We start from the raw sequence: 20371 nt of genomic DNA, 5'->3' as shown, positions 1-20371 counted from the left end.
TGTGAAATACAGAAGGCAGTGGTTGCAAAAGTTCCACAGGGGCACAGGATTTCCTCACTGTGAGATACTCAGTGTATAACAGAGGTACATGCCTGGGTTTGGGCACAGGCATCAAGAGGGGATGCTCAGTGAGCCCTACCCATAACCATAACCCCCTTCACATCTCCTTTTTTCACTAGTTCCCTCTTTGCATTGCGGCTCCTTTAGAAGCTTCCAGTCCTTGAGTCTATACACATCACCCCAAATCCCAAGCAATAGGCCAGGAAGGACCCAACTCAGGGACTTTTTCTTACATCCTGAGGAATAGGCTCAGTACACAGCAACAACCATCCACTACAAACTGGAGAATAAAGCAAGATACCACCATAAATATGACAACTTTATTAAAATATACATATGAGTACAAATTAATGATTACGTGGATAAAGTTCACTGTCTGTAAACAAATATATTAAAAAAGAGCACGTCTTTTTTGTGATATAAAGTGCAGTAATGTTTCCATATTATATACAATATGTCAGCATTAAAGGGGGGGGTTGTAAGGACTATGGCACTAACATTTGGTTACAAGATAAAATCCTCTGAAAAAGTATACACCTCCATATTACAAAAGAGGGCTTGGGCTTGAGTTCATTTAGCAAATGAAAATCTGCTTCCCACCACGTTAAACGTGAGAAAGCATTGAGGATAAAGCAGGGAGGAGGCACTCACCCCCTCTGCTAGGGAACACACCGGTGCTTTCACTCTCGTGGGACCGTGCCCACCCCGCACTGCATAGGCACAAGAAACCAAAGGACAAGACCTTATGAAACCACGTGAATGTCTGCTGATGGGGGAAATCAAATATACACGATCCTATGTACAGCTCTGATAACCAATGTACAGCAGCTCTGAAAGCAAGCCGTGCCAGCGGAGTGAGGAAAGGAACATCCATCCCCAGTGCTCACCAGCAGGGCTCCGGCCCCAGCCCTGCACTACGAGTGGGGGGTGCGGCAGGAGCGGCAGCAGGCTTTGCTGTAGTACCAGTGGCTGCACAGGTTCACTTTGATGGCCAAAGCACAGTTGGTTCCTGCCTGGTCCTGACAGCTGTCATCTGGAGGGGAGAGAAGAAGAAAGGCATGGGTAAGGAAAGAATAAAACACAACACCAACAATACAAGTTCATACAATTGCCTTTGGCACCACATACAGCCCAACGCGTGGCTGTGCAAAACGCCACCCCATCTGTCAGCACCATGTCCCTATCGCCAGGCAGAGCGGCCCCTAGAAAAGCCACGTGCTTTCTCCATGAATATCATCATCCAGCTAAACCAAGGTTCACATTCCATCTCACACAGCCTGCCCCAGGGAGCCTCCTCGCTTGGTCCCACTCTGCAGCTCAGGCTCTTCCCTATGGAACAGAGCTGCCCAGAGATCACCAGAGCCACCGAGGGAGACTGGACTGAGCTGTCCCTAAGCAGAGGAGCTCCCATGGGAGCACAGAGGATGACCTCAGCACCCAACTCCTGCCCAAAAAACCCTACTTAAGGTATTTGGGGCAGATGAGCTGTTGGGAGAGTGGGAAGAGAGCAAAAACCACTATAACACACATCCAGCTCCCTCCAGACTAGCATTTTGCTTCAAGTCTGTATATAAATTGTAGTTTTTGCATCATATCCATAGGAAGCACAAGAACAGCCTGCTCTGGGGGGACCATGGGAAGACCCCAAAGTCCCACACTACATCCCTGACCCACAGGGGTGGCAGAGCTGTCAGCAAAGGCACCCGCTGAGCCAGGAGCTGCCCCAGGCCTGCCTGCTGTCTTCCTGCTCTTTTCCCACCTCAGTTTATTCTCAAATCCTATTAAAGAATTAGAACCGTGTGTTTGCTAAAGATCACAGGGGCTTTGAGCCAGCAGACGAGTCAGATAATGAGATAGTTACAAATCCCGCAGGACATTCGGAGACCAAAAATCATTAAAATAATGGCACAGACGAAAAACTTCCTAGACATGAGCTGAAATCACACAGAAGCACCACCTGAGTCAGCTCCCTGCAGCTCCCTTTTTTCTTAAGGTCAGAGCACGTTGCTTGTGAGCTCTCCCCTTTATTTAATGGTCATGTATAGAGGCATACAGTGGTACAGCACACAGAGCCATCATAGGGGCATAGAGAGGGCAGATCCCAGGATGACCATCAAGATAGCGGTGGAAAATGAAAGCTAAAGGTGTGCTGCTGAGGAAGGGGCTCACCTGGGGGCTCGGTGGGGCAGGGCTGCAGGTCACAGGTCTGCTTGCCCACCGGCTTCACCAGGGGGTCGCAGCCACGGACGATGTCCTTCCCCTGGTAGCACTTGACATCCCGCATCCTCACACCGATGCCGCAGGTTTTAGTGCACTGGGGAACAGAGAGTGGGGTGAGGTGAGAACCCCCCAGCACAGGGGGCTGTGCTGTGCAAAAAACAACCAACCAACCAACCACTGGAGCAGCTGGGGGCATGGGTGAGCACTGCCCCTCACTGAGCACTGTGTCCACACACTGCACTGCTGGCCCCTCACTGCCTCACTGTTGCCAGCAGCAGCAGACGTCTGCAGCAGACTGACTGCTATCCATGGATGTGCTCCCACCCCTGGGGCTGCACTCCTCCCTCCTCCTGCTGCTCTCTGCAAAGAGCCATGGCTGAGCTGCGTGGCTCAGACACTGCTTATTGCCATGGGGGGCTGTGGCCCTATAGCTTATAGGGTGCAGGCACTGGGTTTGATGTCTGTGCAACGTGTCTAGGGGGCTTTGCAGAGCAGCTCCCAGGCTGTGCTCGCTGCCTGCTGCCCTTTGGCCGCCTCTTCACGTGAGGATTACTGTAGGGTTTCTTGGGCTAATTATAGGCTGCCACGACAGTTTTCAAGACTAAACAAAATGAGCTCCAGGCAGACAAAAGGGGCTGCATTGGGGAGCTCTTGTGGGGAGCTGGGATCAGCTCTGCAGCTCTTCGCAGAACTGGGGTATCCCATATCAGCCCAGCCTGCTCCCAGCATCACTCCCCAGCTTCCAGAGCCCCAGCTCTGCTCCCCGCCAACCTGCACGGCAGCATCTGTGTGCTGCTGGAAAAAGGTGGTGAAAAAAGGAGGAAAAAAAAAAATAAAGAGGGAAAGAAAAAGCCAAAGCTAACCCCAAATAGCTCTTATTCCCGATCTGTACAATGAAGCAAGTCCTGTCTGCATTTTGTCAGAGCTGCTATAGCAAAACAAAGGGGCCCCTCTCTGTGCTCCCTTGCAAAGCTTCAGCCAGCTCCACGGGGTATTTTGCAGGTGTGCAGCCTTTGGTACAAGGCCACGGGCTCAAAGAAGGCATCTTCCCAGAGCAACTCCTTGTACCCCCACCTACCTCTGACCAGGGGGTGGTGTACCACTTGAAGCACGGCCGCTCGAAGCACGTCGTCTCCTCCACAGGCTTCTTGGCCACGTCACAGTCAGTGGGGTTGTGAGTCTTGATCTTGCCATTGACAATCTCCAGGCAGAGCACAATCCTCTTCTTCACACCCCGGCCGCACGTGGTGTTGCACTGCAGGGTTCCTCACCATAAGCATCTTCCATTGCCACCGCCACGCATCGCCCCATCCCCAGTCCTTACCCGCTCCCAGTCCTGTGCCAGCCAGTGGGACGGGCAGTTCTTGTCCCCGCAGGGGTGGATGGCCAGAGGTTTTGTCTCCAGGTTGCACTGTGACTCCGGCACCACGCGCCCATCGCTGGTTTTGCAGTACACATGTCGGATCATCCTGCCCTGCCCGCAGCCACCACTGCACTGAAACCACAGTGGGCACAGCAGGCGGTCACAGTGCAGTCCCAGCTCCACAGATAGGGAGCAACATGCCTGCATTCTCCCCGCCCACCTCATCCAGGGATGCTCGGGGTTGCAATAAGAAAGCAAATGCCCGCTTCGCTTCCTCTCGTAGGGGGCCAAAGCATCCTCATCTCAGCAAAACTTAGCACAGGCAGAAAGGAAAGTGCCACAAACAGGGAAATGCGGGACAGTTTTCAAAGAGTCTGAGTGAGGGGCTCTGGATGTCTCCCCCTTTGCTGCCCTACACTTTGGGGGGAGCAGCAGCCACTCCAGCCGAGATGTGCGGAGCTTCACAGCACCGCTGCTGCCATGGAAACTGCTTATTTTTAGCCATAGGATAAAAGCTGGGTAAAAATAGCTTGGGACAAAAAGGGTCTCTGTAGCAGAAGCATGCAAGAAGGGAAAACAGGGTGAAAAGGGAAAAAGGGTCATCCTCTGGGTTCTGAGCATCAGTACTGACAAGCTCAAGACCCCAAGCCCACCAAATCCCAGCGCTGCCACATGCCTAAAGCCACAGCATGACCCAGGTGTGTCACCCATCCCTTCCCCGGGCTCACCGGTCCCCAGTCAGACACAGTCCACTGGCGGTCGCAGGGTGGCCCTGTGCAGTTCTTCTCAGCCAGGGGTCGGGCGCTGGCATCACACAGCTTCTCCTCCTCCGAGCAGCGGATGTCCCGCGTCACCACGCTGCGCTCCCCGCACCGCGCAGAGCACTGTTGGGGGCAGAGGGGACACACAGGATGGGTACGGGGTGATGGGAACTGGGAGATGCTTTTGAGGGTTTTGCATTTTTAGCCTGGAATTCTCTACAAATGCATGATGAAACCACAGAGCTGAGATTTTTTTTATCCTGCGGATAAATTTGGCACCGTGCAGCCCAGTGACATTTAGAACCAGGGTTGAGTTACTGCAGTCCCCCATGCACGCGTTTGCTCTGTGCATGCTGTAAAGCAGGGAAGAGTGTCAACAGCACAGCGCTCAGATGCACTGTGCTGATACGTTAATCCTCAGATCTCCAAAACGTGCTTTTTTGGGGGCTTACTTCCCCAGCCAACTTGGCACCCAGCTTCAGATGCAATCCAAATTAGATTAGTTCTGCCGCTAGCTCAGAGTGAGCGGCTCCAGGGTTGTCTCAAGCAATCTGTCCCTGACACATGCTGGAGGTGTAGAGGGGTTCTGGTAAAATAAGCAGCTCTGGTTCTCTCTGCCAGTCAAAATATTGCGAGAGCACGTGTGCAGGGAGCCTTGTTCTACTGGATTGAGAAAGTCAAAACATCCTGCAACAGCAGAAAGGAGCAACCCTCCATCAGCAGCATGATGGAAACGGCTCACCCAGTCTGAAGAGGGAAGGAGATGGGGAATGATGACTAAGAATGGTTTTGGAAGGCTCTGGGAGGAAGGGGTTTCATTCATTCTGCATGGGTTTCATTCTTCTTGTGGTGTGGTGCAACAGGAGGTGAGGAAAAGGTGCTGATGGCAACACCGTTTCCATGCCAACCCCATTCCTACTTCCCTGTGAACCAAAGGAGCAATGCACACCAGTCTCAGGGGCAACACCAGCACCATGCATGTTGGATTAATAAAATAAAGTGATTTATAATGGTGGCTGCCCCATCCTGGACGATATATATTATATTATTAACCGGTGTGCATTGGTACAAAGACAACCATCACTACCATGGTCCTAAGAAGTTCCCCTCCAATGGCCACGAGTCATTCCAAAGCCTCAGAGCTCACCTCTGACCACTCAGACATCTCCCATTGTGGCCCACAGGCCGGGTTCTTGCAGACTTTGCGCTCGTCGGGCCGGGTGATGTCAGCTGACTCACAGAGGTCACTATAGACAGAGCTGTCAAAGCCTGGAGAGATCATCTTCCAGCAGCGCACGATGCGGAACTGGTAGCCCTCACCGCAGGTACGGGAGCACTCACTCCAGCTGCTTGTCTCCCACCTGTGGCAGAGCCAGAGAAAGGATGCAGTCAGCAAGAAGCTGGAGGGGTGCAGGCAGCCTTTGGGGTGCTACAATCAGCCTCCAGGAGAGGCTCAGCGTAGCACATTTGGAAGGGCCTCCTTCGTTCCCCCCATCCAGCTGCAGGCACACGGCAGCTCCTCTCAGTGCTTGAGCTCGTGAAACTGGACCAGCCCTACTACTGATCTCCATGCTAGGAAATAATTAGGTTAATGTAAACGGAGAGTGAAATCCCCATAGTGTGTCCAGGATAAGGGAGCAGCACCATCCCCTTTCCCTGTGCTCTTCTTGCCTGCACTGCCACCTGATCTGGTTTTCAGCCTCAATGTGCAGAGCTCAGTGAGATCTTACACCCCCAAAAGGTACATACATCCCCCTCTTCCCTCCCCAGCACAGCTAGCCACACTCTGCCATCAACCAAGCTGGAAAACAAGCACTCTGCATTTTCACAGGGCTATACCCAGCCCCTGGTACCACCCCAGTCTTGCTTTGCACTGTGGGTGAAGTCATCGCAGAGCGTGCACCAGGCTGTTCTACTTCTCTCTTTGCACTGCTCATGGTCTGACACTGTCACAGCCCTCCCCTTCAACAGACACAACCACTGCTGCTCCCTACAACAAGCACATCTCTGCTGTACTGAGGCGTGCACAAGTCACACATTTCCGCTCAAGACTGCAATCCAAATCATCCTTTTTTTGGATAAAATACTGCATCAGAAGGGATTCCAGCACATATTTCATCCCTGCCAACATCTCACACTTCACCCTGAGCACAAGCAAACCTCAGTCACGTTTAGGACGTTGAAGAGGGCAGAGAGATGGGTCCCATACCTTGGCTGGCACTCTCTCCCAGCACAGAACTCATGGACAGGCTCAGGGCGGGTCATGGCATCACAGTACGTATCGTCCACTTCGATCCCATCATAGCGAACGCACATAGCATACGTGGACATCACTCCTAGTTTCAAAGAGAATACACATACAAAAAGACTTTTATGTTTTCAGCTACATTTTCTAAAGCTTCCTCCTGAAGGAAAGCAGCAAGCCAGCCCTTCTGCCCATGTGGAGGATGCTGACCAGCAAGAGGACCACGGTGGCCACCAGAGCCAACCTAAGCAAGGGCTGAGGCTGGAAGTGGGTCCAGCTATCGTGCTCAGCACCAGTAACAACGAACAACCACTGTGTTCACATAGAAAATGCTCAGGGTCTGCTGGGATGCTCCTCACTTCCAGGCTGGTGGATGTAGGTGAGATGGAAACAGCCCCTGAGCCATCCCAACCACTTCCATTTCACCTCCAGCACTGGCACAAAGAGAGCCTGACTGTAGCCTAGCCTGGGGGACAGAATGTTATCCAGTCTTTCTTTGGGTTTTGGGAACCAGCAGGCTGCTCTGGCTGCAGGTAACTGCAGATGCAGCTCTCAGAAACATGAGATTTGCATGAAACTGAAAAAGACATCTACAGCTCCTGACATTGCATGGTTCCTCTGCAATATGTAAGTAGGAAAAGGTAAAAAGAAAAGCAAATTTTAAGTAAAACCTTCGCCTGCTAGCTGAAAACTGGGCATCCCTAGGGTTGCGGTCTCTTCTTCTCCCCTTACTTCTAATGCCAGAGGCCTCATAATGTAAGGATTATTCCTGAGACCACATTGGTGAGCAGTGTGGCACTGTGGGACAGAGCAAGGTCCTTCCCTTCACCTGAGGGCCAAGGAGGAGGGAAAGCAGTGTCCTGGAGACAAAAAGGGGGAATTTAAGGAGCAGGCATGTCACTGTTCCAAGGCTCAGTGTCACAGCTGACATCAGGCACGGCAGCAGCAGGAGCGGGAAACCAATGAAAAAGCCAAATGCTGCTTTGTCTCCTGCCAGAGCAGAAGAATCCTTCTAATTCTGCTCCGTCAGAAAGAAGCTGAGCTTTTCAAAACCTTCTGAGCATTCAAAAGGGGAAGGGAAATACAAGATGATGTGGAAGAGAAAGCAGGAGCCTGGCAGCATGGATTTCAATCTGTTGCAGCTGCTGAGGTTGAAGGAGCCAAAACCCAGCATCAGGACCCTGCAGGGCTGGTAAATGCTACGTGGGACTGAAAGATGGAGAAATCCCCTGTGCATCACCAGGTCCTTCCCATCCCTACCAGACACAGCGCGACTCACACGGCTGGGGCTGTTCTCGTAACTACCTGTGGTGCATGTAGAGCTGCAGGGTTCATGGGAGGAAAGCTTCCACCTGTACATGTCAGCAGCACTCACACCTTGGCCCTTTCTTAACAACTTCAATCTGTTTCTAGCAACAAGCACAAAAAAGAATAAAATAAAATAGTGTTTACAAGGAGAGCCGTGATATGCCACGTCAGAGAGACACATCTGTGAGCAGGTTGGGTTTGGGAGGGGATTGGCTTTGTTTGTCGGTTGGGTTTGGTTGCTCTGATTTTTGGGGTTTGTTGGTTTGAATTGTTTCGTTTTCGTTTCACAACATACCTGTCCTGAGCCCCAAGTAGAATCCCCAGCCCAGGTTAGAGGCAGAGCTTCCACTGTCTAGAAATAGAGAGAATGGGATAAAAATACCCACAAGTAGAAACAGTTCAGAATTTCACAAAAGTTTGCATTTTTCTGCTCAAATACACCTGGCCCTCGGCGTACAGCGGCTAAAGGCGCAGCATCTCCTCCCGGCGCCGCTGGGCTCGGGCTGCTCCCAGCTCCTGCCTCGGGGTCTCAGCAGCCTGACGCTTTGCTTTGGGACACGAAGGCATGCCGCTCGCCTACCTGCTGCCTCGGCCACTCTCGCTGGGTTGTTTTGGTTTGGATGCGTGATTCGCATCGCTCACGTTCACGCTACGGTCAAACGCGTAACGCCATTGGGGGAAGGGAGAACAGATTCAGCCTGGTGTGTGAAAAAGCAGCGTCAAACCAAGAACAGCAGCTTCTCAGTGCGTCGTACATCCCGGAATGTTGTAACACGTCAGGGATACGGCACCTTCCCAACAGAAGGCTTCGGTCCTCAGACCTTTGTCCAGACCCTGGAGGTGCCTACGCTGATTGGAACAGGGGACAAGGCTGTATCCTGACATCCAGCTGTCTCTGGCCTGGCAAGATACGCAGCTTTGTGATTTCTAGGCAGCAGAAGCTCTGGGATTGCCTTATTTAGTTGTTTGTAAGTTCACGTCCAGCCTATCCAATCCACTCTGACACTGAGAATCCAAACGTTCCCTTCCAGACCCACCCTCCTTCCAGCCATCCTCCAGGAGGACTGCACACAGTTCTCCTTTCCCCTGGTCATTTTGCCTCTCATTTTGGCACAACAGGCATTTCCTGCTTTCAAAAGGGAACTGAAACAAACGTGGCTATTTTTGCCCCCCCTCCTCCCCACAAAATAACCACCCTGACTTGCTATACATAGTGCTTCATCTCGCCAAGCAGCTCTGCCACCACCAGCCCTGACACAGCCACCAGGACAGCGTTCAGAAGAGCCATGGGAACAGACATCTGGGTTTTATGTTGCAGTTTGCCTGGAAAAGGGGCTGGGACCTCACTCCACTGCTCTAAGACACCAACGCCAGCATCATGTTGCCCTGAGATCAAGGCATTCTTGCCCAGCTTCACAAGGGGAAAATAAAATAAACATCTCAGGGCAGAAAATCCTTCAGCACTGCTCCTTTCATGTGATCCTAAAGGGCTTCTACATGTAATGAGGTCACAGGGATGAGTTCTTTCTGGATAAGCCAGACATTTGGTCACAGGTCAGTGCTCAGCTCTCATCATTTCCAGAAAGACAAAACATGTTTTTGCTCTCTAAATGCCAACAGCAGCACATCATCCTCTAAACAACATGGGTGGGTTTTTCCTATTTATTAAAAGCATTGTGATAATGTTTTCTTCCATGCCTGCACTTTACTTCTGCTTTTCATGCAGGAGCAGCACCAGGCCATTAGTGCCAGGTACAGGTCAGCCCTTGCTGCTGCTTTCTAGTGAAACTCTTTCATGGGGCAGCAGAAAAACACCCCTTTTGGCAGCAACTGGTGCTCTGGCTGCCTGTCCTCCCAAAGCCAGCCCTGTAGCAGGAGGAGAAATGCTAATAAGTGCAGCTGAAGAGGAGATAACTCCTGGAGGATGGCTCCTGGAGCACAACAAGCCCCTGCTCCTGCTGGAGGAACAGGTCCGGCCCCTGTGCTACTCCTTGCACACCTCGTGGTCCAGCACCCTGCCCACGGCTGGTGGGATGGGGAGCAAGACCCCCCACTCTACTTTCACATTTTGTTTCCATGCACATGCTCCACAGGGCAGCACAAGTTGCTAAGGGACTTTCTGGATGGCTGGAGGGCGAGGCCCTGTGAAATAAAGCACTTTTTTTTTTTGGACGATGCTCCCGAAATCAGAAATCTAACAGCTTTTTCAGCTGTTATCATTTAGATCTGAAAAAAATTGTTTCATTCCAGAGAGCAGTGGGAAGAAGTAACACTGCAGAGCAGAGCCAAGAGAGGAATGGGAAGAAAAGCACAATGCTTGGTACTTCCACTGAATGGGCTTAAATCCCTGAGCTGTGCCTCTGCACCTTTGATAGAAATGGTTGAGGATAATGGGAAGAGAGTTGGTTTGCTTTGTTTAGCACAGGTAACAGCACTCAAGGCACTGACAGTCTATTGGGGGCTATCCTGCAACAGTCACGTTGCTCTGAGTTTCAAAGCATGTGCTCCTGGGGAGGCTGGAAAGCATCAGCCACATTTAACAGCTCCTGGAACAGAGGCGTAGGTTACAGGGTGCTGCCCAAGGCCACCCAGGGAGGGTGCAGGGAGCAGAGCAGGCTCCTGCTGGCCCCGGAGAGCAGCACTGCAGGGAGCTGAGGCGCTGCCCTCACTTGTCAGAGGGCTAACAAAGTGCTTGCTTTGGCAGCAGAGGCAGGGTTTCCAAGCCAAGCCACAAGAAGAGATGATAGACAAGCCCGTGGCAATGTGTAAGTGTTCTTATCATTAAGAAGTCTGTTGATATGTTTGGCTGCATGGACATTTTCTTTAGCATAAACTAGCATAAGTTCTAGATAAATACAGCTAACTATAACCAGAGAGCATTTTGTGCAGTGCTTTTCATCTCCTGAAGTTCAGAATCCCAACCCATGTTTTAGGCAGTGGGAATTGGGCAACAGAGCTGAAGTAGCACACAAAGGAGCTGTGCACTCAACCAAGACAGGAGGGACCCAAACCCATGGTTGTGCCTTGAGACCTGGATAGCCCCCAGGGCCTCATTTCAGCCCAAGCTCTCTACGGAATGCTCACATCTATGACTTCATGCAAGGACTGTTAATTGCAGCTCTGCCTCATGCTGGGAACATGCTGCTGGGAGCCCTGGGGCATCTCAAGAGGTATCTTCATGTCCATGTAGAGGAAGTTCTGTCCTGAGACTTTCACACAGCCTTGTCCAAGTGAGTTATGCTGCTAGAGACAGATTACACTTCTTTAGCTTCCCCACTGCACTTCTGTAATGCTACCACTCAAAGCCAGCCAAAGGAATCCTGAAGCGCCAGTTCTATTATCAACCACTTTAAGCTGCCAACTGAGTGCTTTTGATGTTCTTATCAGAGCAGTGATTAATTGCACTGTTTCTTCCTCCATTAAGGCAACAAACCTAGGCTATTTCTGTAGGCCCTGCACAAAAGCTCTTGTTCTGCTGTGCCTCTCCAGCAGCAGAGAAGCAGCAGGATCAGGCCAGGGGAGGAGGACCATGGGTGGCAGTCAACGGGGCACATAGAAAGGGCCCAGGATCAACTTCTGCTGCATCAGAACTAGGAGAAAGGTGCCCAGGGAAATCAGAGTGGGACATTACGACAAAAGTTTTGTTTGTTTTTATCAACTCTGATGATGTGCTATGACAGAAGCAATAGGCAAGCTGACAGCCATCACGTGGCCTCACCAACAGCCCCACTGAGGAGAGCAAATTTTCCTCTTGCTCAGAGGTTCTCTCAGCTTTCTACTCAAACCATTGGCCCTTCCTTTCAAGTCAATCCCTAGTGGGAAGCTTTTGTGACATCCTACTCCCACTTACCTTCTGGCTTCCAAAGAAGGTACAAATTACGCAATGGGTCTGAATTGCGTACAGTGCTATTACGAGTTGAGAACAACAATAAATAGGATTGACTACAAAGATACATCTCCTACCTTGCTTTGTGGGTTCTGTTCCCTTGAGAGCTGGTCATGGTGACAGTGGCATTTGAAAACGGTGTCTCTGCAGATGAATTGATGGCTTTGCCATTGCTGAGCTCCATGTACGTGCCATTGATGGTGTAGGTCACAATGCCATCAGTGTCCTCGTAGTCAACGTAGAGGCTGTCGATGTGGGATCCCACAGAGTTGATTGGGTCTCCCTGGGCAAAGATGCTGTTCATGGTCATGTTGAGTACCAACTCCTTTGAGTCAGAGGACTTGTCCAGCAGTTTGTCTGTGATGGCATTCTCTGAAAGGAATTCCCTGGAGGTGAACCTGGCATCAAAGTCTCTGTCATCATGGTCTGTCTGGTAAGTAGACCTGGTTACGTTTGAATCTAGATTGGAGCCAACAGGGGAAACAACAGTGACAACCACAAAATGCATTTGGGTTGGGAGGTGAAAGCAACCCCAAGCAGCAGGGATATACCAGAGCCTGAGCAGCCATGTCAGGGGCAAGTGGAAGAAGTAGGGGCCTTGGGGTAGGAACCCTTGGAATTGCGCCCACTTGGAAAGAGTCCACAGCTCCCCGTGGGCTTCATCTTGCAGTTGTGTGGCCCAAGGAGGAGAGCCCAGCACACAGCAGCAGGGTCCCAAGCAATAGCAGAGGTAAGAATGGTGCCCAATGGTCCCAAGCCCATAAGCCATGCAGGGGAGGCCCCCAGGGCAGCTTGGTAATGGGATGCTCAAGGGACTGGGGAGGAGAGGAGCTTGTTGGCGCTTGGAAGAGTGTGGAAAGTGAGAAAGGGGGTTGTGATGGGGAGATTGGCACACCTACAGCTCCCTCCCTTCAGCATTAGGCAAAGCATCATGGGGCATCAGTGGGAGAGCTTACCCATGGCATCCCCCACCCACCAGAAACCAGAACCTGAAGGGCAAAGAGGATTTATGAGCAGAGATGTTTTAAAGAACTTTCCAAGGTTTCCAAACAAACCAGTAGGATCACTAGAGTTAGAAACAGAGCGTTTCTCCACAAGAGCTCTGAAAGCAGAACAGTGAGGCCCAAGTCTCCTCCTTACCTTTGGGTTGTTTGCCCTTCAGTTTTGGCTCACAGTCAATTGTTTCTGCTCTTTCATAGACCTCATTGGTTTCCTGACCTTTGCTCAAGTTTAAATCTTCCTCCGTGTCCTGTCTTCCAAACACCTGGTTCTCCAAGTCTATCCTTTCCCTGGAGATTTTCCCAAAATAGGTTGCGTTGTGTTGGATAAAACCCAATGGCACATCTCCATCAAACTCTCTGCTTTCTTCGCTATCTGACTCAGAAAAGGTGTAGTAGATGGGCTGGAGATTTGAGTGTGGCTTCCTCAAGAGAGTGTATTCAAACGTGATGGATGGATTTTTGCCATTTTGATTCCAGACCTAGCAAACATGACATTATTAACGGATGCAGTGAATATATGGCACGCAAAGTTTGTGATTCATCTTGGACTTGACAGTTGGTGAGTATCTACCTCACTGTTTCCAATCTGCTTTCCATCACGTTGCCAGCTTCACACAATTGAAGCCCAACATAGTTTTCCAAGAGTTAGTATGCAACACGCAAATTCGCAAGCAGTTCCCACCCAGCAGCTGAGCAACTGCTAAGTCTTGGGAGAGCTGTCTTCATGTGCACAGACCTCCTTTTTGAGGCATTACAGGGAGACGAGGAGCAGGTGATTAGGTAACTACCCCTTCCCTTACAGGCAAGCCCATGGACACAAGGAAGATGGTGGGGGGTGGCACTAGTTGGTTGCCCAGAAACAAGTGTCTGGTTTTAGATTGTTTGCCCCTTCTTCCACTCAACACAGCTTCTCTCCCACCACCCCAGTCTCACACACTTGAAAAGACAAAGCTCACCATTATGTTCAATCCTTGGTTTGTTGGTCCTTGTGCAACAATATACTCTATGCCAGTCTCATAGACATCCATGGGCCGGCGATACTTGAACACCGTGCCTGCAATGTTGAAGTTCTTTGGGCTGTCAACTTTGTAATTCCCATTGAAGAAATAGTACCCAGCTTCATCAGCCACAGCTTAAGACAAGAGAAACAAAACAAAATTAGTTCCAAAGGCGAGATGTAATGTTGCCACTTGTTTGCTCAGACTATAAAGTTATTGGAGTGTCACAGTAATGAGACGTGTTTTCTCCTACACTCTAATGCATTTGTCAGATGTTGTGTTCCCAACATGGATCCTACAGGTAAATGCCCAGAACTCTGGGCTATGTTTTCCTCTACACTGCAAGCTCCCAGGCACATCAGCTAACAGCACCGGCACAGCATAAACACAAAACAAGAACAGCTCTGCAGACAACAAGCAGACTGCCAGAGGCTACAGGTGGAGATGCCTCTCCAGGAACCCTGATTTGACCACATCCCCCCAAGACTCATCCAGAGCTATCCAGAACCTGTCCTTAATAAAGCCTTTTTTGCTCAAACCCTCTTGTGCATGGCCATGAGCCTCTGAGGCAACACCAGAGCATGACAGCAAACACGTGCCTCCACTGGGCAAGCCCAGGTTCTCAAACAACCCTACAGAACAGCTCTGCCTTCTCCAACTCTGAGATCAGCCTGTGAGCCATCCCCATGGTGCTGCTGTCAGGTGGCCATTGCTCACTGCCCAAGCTAGGAGAGAGGGCATCACGGCAGAGGTGATGTCACTTGATTGTCATCAGACACCAGCCTATTCAAACTGCACTGCAGCAGCAATGATAGCAACCAGCAGTTCTGCATTAAAGCAATCAGAATGCAGAAATACACAGCCCAGATGCTCAGGCTGAAGTGAGGAGAAATGCACGGCTGATTTACACCAATGGATCTGGCTAGAGTCTGCAATAAAGCTACATTCATACAGACACTGAAAAAAATATTAGCTAGCACACATGCATTCTAGGGAAGTACCAAGAGGTTATACACACCCAGAACATCTGCAGATTTTTTCCGTTCCACTATCTGGATATCCCTTGCTCCAGCAGGAATGTGCGTTACCAGGGAATAGCCTATGGGAAACTACAGATTAATGAAAGGAGAACTTTGTAACGAGTTATCTGAACACAGTGCTCAGCAGACAACGCTGTGAGTCGTGAGCAAATGGGACAAATCCTGGTAGCAGCACTGCAGCTCACTCTGCCTCAAACCGATCTCCAGAGATCACTACTCATGCCTGAATTAGGTCGCTGTATTTGGGACCAGTAGCCTCTGTTGCTTTACACTAATTTTGGAAATCCTGGTCTTTCAAAACATCCTCGCTTCCTGTTATTACTGTGCATTTATTGCTAGTTTTAGCGGGTCATGGGTAAGCAAACAAACCTCTTGCATAACTATGCTGCTCCATTCAGAGAGCTCAGATTCCTGAGAAGGGTCATGGAAAGAGACTGTTTTTGCAGAAGGGTTTCCCTGCCCAAATCTGCAAGTGCATCAGCATAGAGGACACATGGGAAAAGGTGATGGGGGACACTCAGTGGGAGCTTGAAGCAGTTTACTGAAGAAATAAACGCAGCTAAAAACACAAATAAAGCAAAGGGACCCTTGGAGCCTTACCCAGATGAGCGTTTCCTTTCCTGTAACTCCCCGTCACATGAGTGCAGCTGCTCCCATCTCCTTGGCAAACTCCACATTTATCCAAGGTGTGGGTGGAAAAGAGAATGCCATCGCAGCCAATTGGCTAGAAAAGGCACAGAGTACTGCGGGTCAGGCAAATATTGCACCCCTTGTACCACTCTGAATGCTACTAACAATATTTTTGCTATAATGTTTAACAACCTCACATTTTCCAGACACGCAAACCCCTCGGAAATCAGTGTATTTGCAGGATGTTCCATCCCGAGCCTGAACCATTAATTGTCTCTGACCATCCACAGTGGTGCAATGGAGGTCACAGGGCTTGCTAGAAATGTGAACATAGTCATCTAAGGGGAAAGGATATAGAGACACATTCAAAACAGCAGAAACACAATAACTTTCATCCTACCAATGTCAATGAATCTCTGCCAAGCTAAACAACAGCAACACAAATTGCACAGCAGCCAGCGCTGCAGGAGCCACAACCTCTTGTGCCTGCAGGTTGGACAGGAGGTTGTGCTCCTGGCAGCCTGCTGCTGCAAGCCTTTGCACAGCTCCAGTGCTGGAATGAGATGCACCTGCTGCTGGCAAAGGTACCACCAGCATCACAGCCACTGTGCTGTGCAAGGGCGTGCAGCCACATAATATACATTACACACATGCACATTCATATATCAATATTTAATACATACATTAGTTGTTATAAATTGACATACAAGACTATTCAAAACCACGTCAGCTTATAACTCAAGATCTCTCCCATTGACATTCTCCCAAGTTGGGCTCAGTTTGCCCCTTGCTTTCTGCAGATGCTTTACAATACCCACAGGAAGCAAGAGACAAATCCATGCGTGCAGCAGAGCCCTGTGCCAAGCGTTGCACTCCACAAGGAGAGAGCAGCGATATACCCACTGGCAGCATCAATGGCAAAACATTATCCTGCCAATCCCCCAGGAGACACGTGAGCGCCTGCTAAAAAACAAAACAGTTCACTGTCACTATTCTGGTGAATCATCATCTTGAAGGGTGAATACGTTCATAGAAATTATCCCCCTCCTATGGCAAGGTGACAAGGCTGAGCAGAGCTGACCACGTCCCAGCACACAGCCCTGCCATGGGGATGCAGGCAGGGGCTGGTGTCACTCAAAAGGAGGCAACAAGGAACATCATGAAGCATAACTGTTGGTTGGTATCTAGAGACACCCAAGCAAGAAAATTCTGCTAAATCCTCTATTTTCAGACACCTAAGTTCCCAAGGGGAATCCTAGTATCCCCTGGAATTGGCTGGGACTTTCTTAAAGCTTGGTTTCAGTGGGAGTTAGGTGCCTAAAAATACACTTACAGTATATATATCCCAGTCTGACTCCTCAGTTATCCCTGCCGTTTTGTGTCGCTCACCCTAGATGACCGAACTGACTCCATCTCAGTGACATTTGGCAGAGCCCACACAGTGTGTGGGAGTGAGCAAATGTCACAGGAATGCACTGCAGCCAGCAGCAGCCCCAGCTCACCACACGCTGGATGAGGTGGATGCTTCCTGCCAGCACAGAGCATCACCCCATGTCCTCATCCTCCAGCCTGCCTTCCTTGGGAGCGGTGACCAAAACAAGCTGGAGGATACTGTCACAAATGTGTTTTGTTATTTTATTTTTTAGGTAACCCCGCAGCTGGAAAACCCTCCTTTGAACCCGGGAGGCAGCTGATTGTATCTCTGAAAAAATCATTTTAAAACAGCAGAGGAGGGGCCTTCCTGCACTCCATAGCATCATAACTATCAAAATATTTTGGCTAAGCATTATGAAACACACAAAGAATGTCTTGTTACCAGGGTATAAAGGTTTCCATTGATACGTTCTTCCATTATACACATGGGAGTTAAAGGATGAACACTGCTCCTCTCGAAAGCTCCTTCCGTTTGCAGGGCACTCCTAGAATGGGATGCATTAACATCCCGATGAAAATCAAATGTGGGAGAGGCTCCTGGCACACAGCACCCCCTGCAAGGAGCACTTTTTCCATCACCTGCCCCATCCAGAGCCACATCCTCCTCCTCCCACTGTGGGGACAGCCAGGGAAACCCCAAGGCAGATGGCACAAGGACCCCGCTAGGTTTTATGGCCCCCAACAGCAGGGATAGCAGCCAGAGAAGGGAACTCCAGCTGCTAGAGGGGCATATGGGGGGCTGCTGCAGCACCTCCACTCCAAGGGACTCAGGAATGCCATCACGTGAAGCAAACACGACTTCCCAGTTTTTCCATCAAATGCCACCAGCAAGAAAAAGGATATCCTTACTTGTACTTTGCAGAGCTGATATCTTTTGGATGTTCCAGTGCAAGTTTTATTAGCCAGCCCACTCACTGACTTTCGTCTGAATAAAGAAATAATGGTTAAACAGGGGTCAGAAATACTTTTCTCTAAAGGAGCTGTTGTTCCCTGCGTCTTCAAGACCTGTGTCCACACAGCAAAGCCACACCTGAAGGAAAAACCTTGGGGCCAGCACAGTGCATCTCAGCTCCCAGGTGACAGTGAGAGGGCAAGAGGTGATGGCCCCACACAGTGCCAGGGGAGGTTCAGGTTGCATATCAGGAAAAACTTCTCAGAGCAGTGATGCAATGGCACAGCTGCCCAAAGAGTGGTGGACTCACCATCCCTGAAGGTGCTCCAGAACCGTGGAGATGTGGCACTGAGGGACACAGCCAGTGGGCCCAGTGGAGGACCTTAGTGGTCTTTCCCAATCTTAATGGGAATTCTTTTCCTAATGGGGAGGACGCAGCCCCTCACAACACCACGCTCTAGCCACGCTCACCTTCTGCTCACATAGGATTTGCCAGCTGACCCCTCTCCACTTGCACTCACCCACTGAGCAACGACCTGGACCAGACCCACTCCCAGTGTGCACACACTGGGGTCTTCCCACCCGCATACCTCTGCCGCAGGCAGTGCCTCTCCTGGGACTTCACACCTCCACCACAGCTCCTCGTGCACGCCGTCCACTTGGTCCACTCACCCCACCAGTATGCAGTGACATCTGCACCTTCCTCCAGGCTGTTGGAGGTCTGAGGCAGGTCCTGCAAGCACCGGAGGGGTTTGGGAGAGAAGCAGCATTCAGCACTCATTGCAGAGCCCATCCAGCCCCTGCTGCGACATCCCAGTGCATTTTCTTCCCATCTGAGGTCAAGTCTGGGATTCCCATTCTTGCAAGAAATTCTGCTTTCTCAATTGTGTTTTCATTACAAATTGGAATGAAACTGCAATATTTGGGATTCCTCAGGAAAGGAAACGTTCATTGTTTAGCCCAGTTGGCAAAACCAAGCTCTCATACAACCCACAAGTTCTGGCTCTTGCTCTACCACAAACCCAGAGAGCTGATGAGCCGGCAGCAGCTGAGAGCTGAAGCAAAGCCCTGCAGAGCCACCCCACAGAGGCACAGCACACCCACAGCAGGCTGCACGAGTCCAGGTGCTCCCATTACAAAGGCCACCAGGTTTGTCACTTCAGGAGGATCCCGCACCTCCCCCACTGTTGCGACCCACACCTTGGGGACAATGAGCTGCATCACCACCATCCCATGGGTACCACAGAGGCTCGCATCCCTTTCCAAACCCCAGGACATTCACCAGAGACCCCCCAGTAAGGTGACACTTACCTGAGCTATCACAAAGGCCATATTGCCCACGATGAGAAGGGCAAGGGCAGCCCTCAGCCAGGACCATACACTGACAGAGATCCTGATCCACCTCCACCTGAGCATCTTCATCCTACGGAGCAACCACGCCGTGCTGAGCAAGACCTCATGCAGCCCTATGGGAGGACCCCCACCACCAGTGACTGCAAGGGCTTGATCCAGAGGTGGTACCTAATTAAAGGAAACATCAGCATGGCACAGGTTCCCATCCCATCTCAGCTGCTATCTGCCAACCCACACTTCTGCACTGGTTCCCAGTGGCTGCACCAGATGTCACCAGTGTGCCTGGCTTTTAGAAGACTTGTGTATTTCAATCTCACCAAGTATTCAATACAATTAACAGTGATTATTTTTCCTTTTCATTTATTCTACTCTAATTCCCAGCAATTTCTTGAATCCTGCTCTTATAGAGAAGAAACCACATGCAACTGAAGTGCAGAAACACAGCATCCCAACTGTCAGCCTTCCACCCCTTTCTCCATTTGCCTCACAAAAGAGAATAACCCAGAATGGCATTTTCTTAATTAAATCCCAGCTCAAAGCCAGAACATATTTCACTGTGAGAGCCAGAAACAGGCAGGCTTCAGGGGAAGTCATGCTTCCAAGCAATCAAAGCAGCTCACGTCTGCAAGAAAAAGCAGTGTAGAGAGTAACTTATGCTAACACCCCTTGACGGACAACTAGGCAATGCCTTTGGGAAAAGGGGAGATGGGAGAGAGGCTGCAGAGCAGCAGCACAGAGGCTTCTCTGCTTCTTTTGCTTCCTGCAATGGCTCTCGTGCAGCCGTGGAAGCGCAGACGTGCTGGCAGTGCCTGCACAGCTGTGGGATCTGCCTCGCACAGATCCCCATCGGGGCTCCCGGCTCCCAGCTCAGCTCCACTCTCGCCCCACGCATTGCTCCAGGGCACAGACGCGTTCCAAATCGCGGATCCATTGATTAATTGAAGCGCAGAGCTCTTGGCCGGGGATGCCGGGGACAGGTGGCTGAGCCTTGCCTTACACTTGGTTTTCATTAAGACTTCCAGACACTTCTGATTCCAAGCCAATAAAAGAGCTTGCTCAGAGTTTATCCTAGATCCAGCGAAAGAGCTTCACGCTTAAATAAAAGAAGGGGAAAATAAAGGAAAAGGGAAGGGGGGAGGGGGAGAAGCCACCAGCAAACACTTCGGAACCGGGAGAGGAG

At 50.5% G+C, this 20371-nt stretch overlaps 1 protein-coding gene across 4 annotated transcripts; it reads right to left on the bottom strand.

Moving 5' to 3' along the window:
- Positions 1 to 358: 358 nt before the first annotated feature.
- On the bottom strand, positions 359 to 20312 carry ADAMTSL2 (ADAMTS like 2). 4 transcript variants are annotated; one of them, XM_010720974.3, is made up of 19 exons: positions 19150 to 20312; positions 18429 to 18571; positions 17796 to 17871; positions 17329 to 17431; positions 15705 to 15850; positions 15483 to 15606; positions 14861 to 14941; positions 13801 to 13976; positions 12984 to 13323; positions 12800 to 12832; positions 11921 to 12302; positions 7955 to 8058; positions 6614 to 6740; positions 5552 to 5765; positions 4372 to 4527; positions 3605 to 3775; positions 3359 to 3535; positions 2230 to 2374; positions 359 to 1093 (listed from the first exon to the last, which is right to left on the bottom strand). In XM_010720974.3, the coding sequence occupies exons 1-19, from the start codon at positions 19258 to 19260 to the stop codon at positions 975 to 977; spliced, it is 2928 nt and encodes a 975-aa protein (XP_010719276.1). In that variant the 5' UTR covers positions 19261 to 20312; the 3' UTR covers positions 359 to 974. The 4 variants fall into 4 exon arrangements, with proteins under 4 accessions (XP_010719276.1, XP_010719277.1, XP_010719278.1 ...); XM_010720975.3 differs by lacking the exon at positions 12800 to 12832 and having other exon boundaries at positions 19150 to 20310; XM_010720976.3 differs by lacking the exon at positions 12800 to 12832 and having other exon boundaries at positions 13062 to 13323; positions 19150 to 20310.
- Between the last annotated feature and the right edge of the window lie 59 nt (positions 20313 to 20371).

The sequence above is a fragment of the Meleagris gallopavo genome, chromosome 19 (assembly GCF_000146605.3).
Source record: "Meleagris gallopavo isolate NT-WF06-2002-E0010 breed Aviagen turkey brand Nicholas breeding stock chromosome 19, Turkey_5.1, whole genome shotgun sequence".
Taxonomy (NCBI): Eukaryota; Metazoa; Chordata; class Aves; order Galliformes; family Phasianidae; genus Meleagris; species Meleagris gallopavo.
This window is presented reverse-complemented; position numbering and strand designations above follow the sequence as displayed.